General features: G+C 26.9%; 1 protein-coding gene and 1 pseudogene across 2 annotated transcripts; one reads left to right on the top strand and one right to left on the bottom strand.

Annotated features, from left to right (window-relative positions):
• The first annotated feature begins 1551 nt into the window (after positions 1-1551).
• Positions 1552-6822, top strand: LOC107172349 (uncharacterized). The gene is made up of 5 exons (XM_089220757.1): positions 1552-1768; positions 1851-1964; positions 2530-3785; positions 5114-5376; positions 5441-6822. The coding sequence occupies exons 2-5, from the start codon at positions 1871-1873 to the stop codon at positions 5538-5540; spliced, it is 1713 nt and encodes a 570-aa protein (XP_089076883.1). The 5' UTR covers positions 1552-1768; positions 1851-1870; the 3' UTR covers positions 5541-6822.
• Positions 6715-8086, bottom strand: LOC149057991 (uncharacterized; annotated as a pseudogene). Its single transcript, XR_016190474.1, has 2 exons — positions 7804-8086; positions 6715-7737 (listed from the first exon to the last, which is right to left on the bottom strand). The product of XR_016190474.1 is annotated as an uncharacterized LOC149057991 (transcript).
• Between the last annotated feature and the right edge of the window lie 1686 nt (positions 8087-9772).

Consider the following 9772-nt stretch of genomic DNA (forward strand, 5'->3'; position numbering starts at 1 on the left):
GTTCATAATCTGTTATCTGTGATAGTCGACCGCGAGTATGAAGTTATAGAGTGCGATATGAGAATGATTGGTGTTTGTGAGGAGGATGCTAAGGATCTTAGTAAGTGGAAATTGAGGACTAGGGTTGAGGGTTGCCGACCCCAAATAGTTGGAAGAGAAGGCGAAGTAAAAGAAGAAAAATATTTTATTTATGAGACACTCAGTTAGATATGATGGCAATCGGTAAAAAAATATTCTGAAATAAATAAACGACCATCATGTACAAATCCAAACAGCTAAAAACGATAAAGTTTATAAACGTCAAATATATTTTACTTATAATATTATAATATTATTATTTTACTTCTAATTAGTCACAAATATTAGTGGCTAATAGCAGTAATAGCAAGCTGTTAATTTCCGACTAAATAACTGCCATCATATGGTTATACCTTATACCTATATTTAGAGTTACCATACGTCCGGATTTCGTCCGGACAGTCCGGATTTCAAACACATGTCCGGATTTGAAAAATGTCCGGATTTTACAAAGGTAATCGTTTAACGTGGTTAAATTGATATAAAAAGTTATATCAGGTGGCAGATTTTTGGGTTCACTCTGTATAAATGAATATATCTAATTTCTATTTTTATACATATTTTTTCATTTGACATGTTCACAAATTCATGATAAAATTAAAATTGACAAATGTTTTCTGAAGAAAATTAACGCATCTGAAAAATATGAAAAGAAAAAAGACGATGAAGAATATTGCGAATCAGGACCAAGCACGAACTAAATAATGAACTAATAAAAATTATTACGTAACACATTTTATAACATATTTAACCTAATTTATAGATCTAAATAAAATTGTATTAATGAAAGAACAATTATTTTTTTTTATTCCCCCCCCCCAAACAGAACTGATGTCCGGATTTGGTCTAAAAAAAAATGGTAACCCTACCTATATTGGAACTTGTCAGGATTTTTTTTTGGAGGGGCGGTGAGGGCTAAATAAAATTATTTTCAAATAGTGATAGAAATTATTTTTAAACGTCTACAGAAATCCGAAAACACTCTTGTTGAAGAAAACTTTACATTCATATTAAGTTTTGCAATTTGGGTTTTGATTTAGACGCAGTGATACTTATTATTAAATAAGTAATAACTAATAATGTGAAAATTAAATTTGTTAATACAATGATACCTAAACTAAATAGTCATTCCTGAGTGGTACTTGTTCTATGTTGGTACAATAAACCAAATTTCATCGATAAACGTGTAATCGTAAGACGTTTCCGTTTCGTAGGACGTAGGTATGCAATATTTAATGCCTATTGCCTTGGTTCATAAATCATAATTTATGTATAATATTCTATAATATTTTGTGTAAAATTTAAACGTACCGATACCAACACATGACTCATAAATCATAATATTAATAAATAAATGTATTTAGTCATTCTGATTCAGCGATACGTATCGATGCACTTCAACTCCTTCAGAGAAAATCTTTGTTGTTATCTATTTTTGATAACGATAAAATAAATTAAAATATCAATATTTACAATAACAACAACGCGTGCAATTTAAAATTGTTATTGTGAATTGTATTCGATCATTATAATTGTCAATGGAATACTTTTACCTTAATAAATTGAATATTACTGAACAGATTCATAATTTTGTCGTTTTCATAGTTAAAAGTGATTGTACATTTTATGTTCAAAATAAGTGTGATACACCTCATGCTGTATAATATCGTTAAACTTGACTTGTAAATAGGTATATACAATTGATCATTTATTTTAATTCTCAATTTAATAAGTCCGCTATTTTTTATTCACTAAAATCTAATATATTTAAGGTTTGTTGAAATCATCAATCATGGATTGGATGTACGATGGTACACGAGTACAAAAAGACGACTATCTATTGGGAAAAAAAATTGATAGAAAATATGGAGAAAGCACAGATAACGGTAATTGTCAAAAGAATTGTTGCACATATAATTTATTTTATATTATTCATATTCAATAATCAATAGCTTATTTATAAATTGCTTTGATATTCAAATTTGATTTAAGTTTATTTTTAAAATGTTATAAATATCTTACATTAAATACATCAGTTCCAGTGGTTGTAAAGAACAACGTTCATAAACACTATAAGTTCATAAGTCGCTAATTAAGAAATTACACTTTAAAATTTAAATAAATGTATCATAATCATTTATAATTAGAGTTAATAAATTATCAATCTCCTCCGGAATACCTATATTTGTATTAATAAATAAAACTGATATTAAGTTAGTTGTAAATATTTAATGATGACAATCAATTAGTATGACACATAGTTTTTGGCTGATCATTATATTTAGTTTTTAAATTGATATAACCCATATAGGTACCATCAAACATTAATAAATTTAAATTTGATTTTTTTTTTTTAATTGTTTATTTTAAAGTTTAGTTTACTCATCATGATAATATATTGAATTGAATTTATATTCATAATTCATACTGTACTTTATTTATGTATTTTAGATTCAATTTTGCCACCAAAAATATGCTCATCAGACAAATTTTCTCAAGTAGACTTGACAAAAAAAATTTCAGAAGATCCATTGGTTAATATAAAAAAGCGGGAAATTGAATGCACTCAAAAAATTCTTCAAAATCCAATGCGCCTGAAAAAACAACAAAATATCCAAAATGAAAAACATATTATTGATGATCATCAGTTAGATATGATACTAGTTAGTCGTTTGAAATCATATGAAAAAGCTGGATTAGGTCTTGAAAAAATTTTGTCAATTACCAAACATAAAGATAAAAAAGAACATAAAAAAAAAAACAAAACTGATAGTTCTAGTTCTGAAGATGATGAAAAATTGTCTAATAAGAAAAAAAAACATGTACAAAAGTCTGGAAATTTTGAACGAGAAGACAAAAAGCAAAATGATAAAAAATTTCTCAAATATGGAGAAGACAAGCAAAAAGACAACAAAATTAAAAGGGATAAACAGAGGTCAATTTCATCTTCGAATGATGAAGATTCTAGTAAGAGAAATAAATTAGCAAAAGAATATAAACATAATAAAAGTGATAACCATAAATATAAAGATCATCGTAGAAAACATAGATCAACTAGTACTGATGATAGCGATGACAATCAGAAAAATTTAAAAAAAAAAAGAAGTGAACGCAACAGATCCATCTCGGAAGAAAAATATGATCAAAATGATAAAATTTCAAAAAATAAATATAGAAATAATCATTATGTCAAACAAGATAATAAAAAAAAATACAGTGATAATATAAAAAAAGATGAACAATATAAACAACAAGAATCTAAAAGTAGAGAGAAACAACATGATAATAAAAGGAAACGAACATCAAGTTCAGATAGAGAACTGGAACGGAAAAAACCTATAAATGCTTCTGAACATAGTAAATATAATATTAAAAGTAATAACCATCATCACAGACCAAACAGTTCTGACAAAGACCATGAGTCAAAGGTTACCAAAAATTCAAAAAATAGTGATGGATATCGTAAACATTTAAATACCCATAGAAATAGATCATCAGAGAGTCCCCCAAAAAGGAACAAATATCAAAAAGTAAATGAAATTAAAAAAGATAAAAAAAGGCAAAAGTCAAGTAGTTTGTCAAGTTCAGATGATGAAAAAAAGAATAATGATACAATGAAGCAGACTTCCAAACAACGACATAGTCCAAAGTTTCAATCAGATACTGAAAAAGATGAACACAAAGGAAACATGAACTATGGATTAATAGTAAGATATTCAAATTAATTAAATCTTTCAGTTTTAGTTGTATATCAATAGCCAAGAAAAACTGTTTTATATATCTCAAGGTAGTGATGGGTAATTTCTATTAAAGCGCAATTAAAATGATTCCATAAGTTGTTACAATGTAAAAATATAAAAGTTAGTAATTTTTTACTAATTATTTTAATTGATAATTATATCAGATACAAATTTAAAGATAATTTTTAGAACTACTCAGTTCTAGTCATTTAAAATGTTTGTAATTTTTTCATTTTTGAATATTTTAAAATAATTGTATCACATTTTGACCATGTTGATGCTAAAAATATTAAATTATATGTATATTTAAAATTAAACAATACTAAAAGAATAGTGAAGTTAAATAATATTAAAATATTTAATTAGTATTTGTTATTTGGATAATAATCATGGTTGGAAAGAAAGTGACCGCTCTGATTTATGGTAGGAGTATGATGATATCTCATCATTAAGTAGGTGATCATAATAGATGTGTTAATTGAATTCAAGGATACATCATTGCATACATAATACGATTCGGAGCAGTGCTAGGTCTGTCAGACTATACTATTGAGGTGGTATATTTTCTCATATTGAAAAATAATATTATAGTAATTTATTCTAGAATTAATAAAGTTAAAACTTTAACTAGGAAAAATACTATGAAAATGTACATTTTATCAAAATTTGAATTTGAATTAACTATAAAAAATGTATGGGTACTAATTTAGCTGACGTCCTCCAACTCGCGTATTCTCACACCTCTCAGGTTTAGTTGAAGCATTCCACTTATATTTCTCGTATTTTCTGTTATTTATTTTCTATAAAATTAGGAACTAGGTATTTAAAAATAATAATAACTATAACACAATAAATACAAAAGTATAAAAAATTATATTAAATATTCTATTTACGGATACTATAAAATAATCGTTAAAATTAAAAATACATAAACTTATGCAGGTGGCCAAAATTCGAATATATCTCAGTATTTCCTCAAACAGATTCATAGATAAAATATTTAATATAATTTTTCATACTTTTGTATATATTATGTTATAGTTATTATTATTTTTTAATACCTAGTTCCTAATTTTATAGAAAATACGAGAAATATAAATGTCGGACGTCAATTAAACCTAAGTGGCAGGCGTCAACTAAACGAGTACCAAAATATGCTTACTTAAATATTTTAGGATTTCAATAACAATAAGTTATGAGGAATACCTTTTTTTTTTTTAGCCTTAGATATTATTTGTGTCTTGAAATTTACTTTAATACAATAGATAAATCAATAAAAATTAATTATTTAATAGGTTCCTAAAGGTAACATTGTAAAAAGGTCATCTATTAGTCCGGTGTTTATAAAAGATAAAAAAAAACCAAACATTGTTCGACCCAAAACACCACCTGCCAAGAAAAAGAAATTAACAGAAAAAGAAATGGAGAAAATGAGAATAGAAATGATTGAAAATGCTAAAATTAGAGATAAAGAACGTTCTTCTAATGTAAAACGTTATAGAAAAGAAGACAAAAAAGAGGAAGAAAAACAAAAACCATATAATAAAGAGTTTTTAATGTAAGTACATTCTATATTTTTTTTTAAGTATTTCATATAATTAACATATTAAAAATATTTTTAGTAAACAATTTGCACATGCTGCTTCACAAGTCAGTGTTGAAAGAAGTATCAAGTCAAATGTCAATAAACTGCAAAAAAATAGTAATAATATTGCTGATTAATCTTAAATATTTGAATGTAAAATATCAATCTTGCTTTTTAAGCCGATAATTTAGATCATTATACATTTAATAATATTTGTATTTTCATGCAATACTTAAGTTAATCTGTTTTTAATTATTCATTACATTTATATGCTCTCATTGATGTGCATTAAGATTAATTTGATTTATTTACCTCACATTCACCTCATGTGAATTAAAAATTAATTTATATGATCTAATTCCATATGTTAAAACAATTTCAGCACTATTTGTTTTCTCTCTAATCACCATGTACAACCTAGCAAATTTGTATACAGCAGAACCAATTTTGTGGGGTTAGCTTTAATATAGGATTGAATTTATCTGTTACCAAATTTAAAGCCAAGAATATGTTAGCATGTTGAATATTCACATTGTCACATTGATTTTTAAATTTTCTGCAATATGTGAGAAATTTTAAATTGAAATATTGTGGAAAAAACCTAAGCAAAAATTCAGGTAATATTCCTTACTTGAAGGTTGATAATATTTAAATTTATTTTATAGACATAAAATTCTATAGTTATATAAGTTATAATATATCTATGATTCACTTTAATTTTAAAGCTTAATAGCATAAAATTGATTTTACTGAATGCAAATTTAGTATGTGGTACATGGTTTGGACAGAGAAAACAAGTAGTACATTAATTATTGCGTTTTAATTTAACAGGATAATTGTTTTTGTGTAATTTAAATATTATAACCTATAAAATATATGTATGACATTTAAATAATAATTATTGTTTTGTCCAGTATACTTTTAAGTAATTATCACACTTTGTTTCTTTTAATATTAAAAAAAATCTCAATAAGTAAAAAAAAATGTATGATATAATTTTTAAAACATTGATAATACCATTATTATTTCAATAATGTCTTTTATGCCATCATATTTTATATAACACGTGGATGTACAAATTAAAATATAATATTTAATATTAAACAATATTTATGTATTGATACTTATGTAAAAACATGGTTTAAAAAAGCGATTCTATGTTGATAAATAATATTGTCTTATTAGTTCTCACTATAATGATGTGAATAAACAATATTCATGAAAATTTTGTAATTATGTGATATTGAATTAGAACAAACTAAGTTTTACAATTTAATATTGTAAAATAGGTAATTAGACACTTGTGCATTATTATCTAAAAATCTACCAATATTTAAGTGTATGCATTATACTGTGTGAATCACCAAGCATGCTCACCTCCATTTTTTTGTTATTATAACAAAATTATTTACATTCTGATTTTTGACATTTTTATTCCCAATTCATAATATTAACTACACTGTTTCCAAATATATGAAATGTATTGTGTTTTAAAACATAGTCTCTTGCTAAAATTAGTGGTAATCTGTGGTGATTTTCTCCAATAATGTCAGTTTTCAACTCCTTCAGAATCTACTGAGTTATAAACAAAGAGACTTGAGCGCAAATATTGTACATATTATGTTCTGAACAGTAGGTAGGTACCATTTTTTTTATCCCTGTATGGTTTATTCACCAAATAAGACACGTAGGTAGGTACCTATCTATATATCTATTATTGTGATTTGTGAGAATTGTGAACAACTGCCATTAATATATGTACTTCAATGTTCCATCTTCCAATCTACAGTGTGCTGAACATATACCATGTTTCATTAATGGATGGTTATTGATTGGCCAACATAGGTTTCTCTAATGTGGTGTAACACACTAACACAATATCCATACTAGAAGTAGTGGCGTTGGAGGTCTCTTTAGCATTGCAATAAACCATTATGAAAGTTAAAACTTGATTATGCAATCAAATTTCTGATTGCTTAAGTAGCTAAGTGCTGTCACTACTCATAATGTGAGTTCTTTTAGTTCACTTATACCCAGTATGGTCCATTTAGTTTTTTTTTTTATATGAATATTGCTTGAGTACCGTATTTTTTATAATTAATTGAAAATATTATCAGGAGGTTTATCTTTTAATACTGAAGACAAATTATCAAAATATGAATTTATTGTAGCAGGGGAGACTCGGGGTGATATTGAGAAATGTTTGTAGTGATTCTTTGAGTCAGTGTATTGTGTCTTTTTAACAAACTCCGTGCCCAATTATCACCTGGAAGGTTATCCTTAAACTTTTGTACTATTATTCCTCTTTTGTCTAGTGATGTTTTTGCGATTAATCTAAAACAAAATAATTATAATTAATTTTAAGACTAATTGTAATATAAGCAAACTGTGTATGTTTACCTCAAATCCATTAAAGTTAAAGGGAATCCCCAATCACCACATTTTGATACAGCAGCTATCATATTTTTTTCATCCTCATCACTAAATATTGCCCTCCAGGTTTTTTGCCATGTTTCCCATTAAAACGATTGTGTAATGTGCCATAAGGAATGTTATACATTTTACTCGCTCTTAAAATTGAAAGTCTCCTATCAGTAACTTTTTGAAGAGCTTCTTCCACAACTTCATCTCTTCTATTAGCATATGGGCGACTGCCCACTTTTCTTTTGTACACACGAACCACTAAAATAATTTAAATACATGAAATATAAACAAAAATAAGATTATCAAAGTCGCCCCAATAATACTATCAATGTCACCCCACGACAATAAACACTTAATCGTTTGCGACATTATGAACGAAAATCATAGTATGATTTGAATCATGATGACTAGGAGCGCTTTTACCCCTAGTTGTACCTTTCGGCGGCCTATTACTTATTAGGACGGGGGAATGGCGGTGTCGAAACATTTGAGGACCGTTCCTCTACTACCCCCCAACCTTGTCGATACCAGTCCATACTATCTTAGTCCGTGGGTATATAGGTACTAGATTTTTCAGTGGTGTATCTAAAACTAAGGAAGTAGTTAACCAATGACATCCCTTGATTTAAGCAATTTAAAAAAATAGTAATTTTCTTCAAAATATTATGAGGAGCCTCACAATTTACCCCTCTTCACACACATAAAAAGTCAACAGTTATTTTTCAATGACAGATTTATCTTTTAATACATTTTATCTAATTATTATTATCATTTGTTTTTTATTCATCTAACAAATTTAAATGCTAAGCTTATAAAAATAAATAACTAGATAATTACAAAAGTGTATCTATATGGAATAATGAAGGTAGGTAGGTATACTTACCTATAGATATCTATAGTGTACAAATTAAATCAATTAATCATATTAATTGTTTTTGGAAAAGAAAAAAATGTCTTTAAGTTGTCTTCTTGAAGATTCAAGACTTCATATAAGTGTTAAGTTGTCAGAAATGTTATTACCTATGTGTGTAGTGTGTTTTGGCAGTAAACAAGAAGATGTTTTACTGCTAAAAGTTCACCACAGGTTTGGTACAATATTGTTTCCTACTCTTATTGACTTATATTAATTAAAAATGTAAGTAAAAATAAATAACATTTTTAAAGACTTAAAGTGAAAATATAGATCTTCCATTTCCATTTGCCAATTATTGTTATATGATTGGTTGGATTTCCGTTTCAATCTACGTAACTACCTATATTGGTTTACAAATTATCTATTAAAAGAGCCAAACTAGTTGCTGGTTATTCGGTTGACGTAAAAATGACTTAATTACAATAGTGAGCTGTTAGTTTTGTTACATAACATTATCCTAACATTATCCTCGTCCCCTCGTTAGTTTTTTTACGATATTTTAATTTTTAAACGATTTATGACTGTTATGAGTAGGTATCTAAAATATGTAGGTATTAATATTTTAAAATGCTCATAATTCAATTAAAAATTAAAGTATCGTAAAAAACCAACGATAGAACATATATAATATTCTTACCTAAAAGTTTTATAGGTGGTCAATTCAATCTAATTTCAAAACTAACAGCACACTAATACACTATTGAAACTGAGCGAAAATTTCCCGTCGTAGGTAGATATGTATGTAAGACGGAGGCAACACAATATACGACACTGCGACGTCCTCTTAACATGCTCAAGGACAATAAGTTACTTACGAAAACAGCACCGCTAAAAAAAATTAAATGATGGACAATCCATCTATCGCTGCTGCCACCCCTCATCCCACATAGACACCACTGAGCTCCTATTTATTCCAAGTACAACTTTGACCTATTTGAAATTAATTTTGTCTTACAATTTTGTATTTTTCAAGATTATAATAATTTTTTGTTGATTTTCTGATTTACGTGGTAGCGTTGCATCCACTTTTAC

The sequence above is a fragment of the Diuraphis noxia genome, unplaced genomic scaffold (genome assembly GCF_037042655.1).
Source record: "Diuraphis noxia isolate RWA-SAM2 unplaced genomic scaffold, SU_Dnox_SAM2 contig0002, whole genome shotgun sequence".
Taxonomy (NCBI): Eukaryota; Metazoa; Arthropoda; class Insecta; order Hemiptera; family Aphididae; genus Diuraphis; species Diuraphis noxia.

Bases quoted from the DNA above. Each gene is read 5' to 3' on its own strand.
- LOC107172349 (XM_089220757.1), top strand. From the start codon at position 1,871: ATGGATTGGATGTACGATGGTACACGAGTACAAAAAGACGACTATCTA. The intron at 1,965-2,529 runs GTAATTGTCAAA...TATGTATTTTAG, and splicing joins TGGAGAAAGCACAGATAACG to ATTCAATTTTGCCACCAAAA. The intron at 3,786-5,113 runs GTAAGATATTCA...ATTATTTAATAG, and splicing joins ACATGAACTATGGATTAATA to GTTCCTAAAGGTAACATTGT.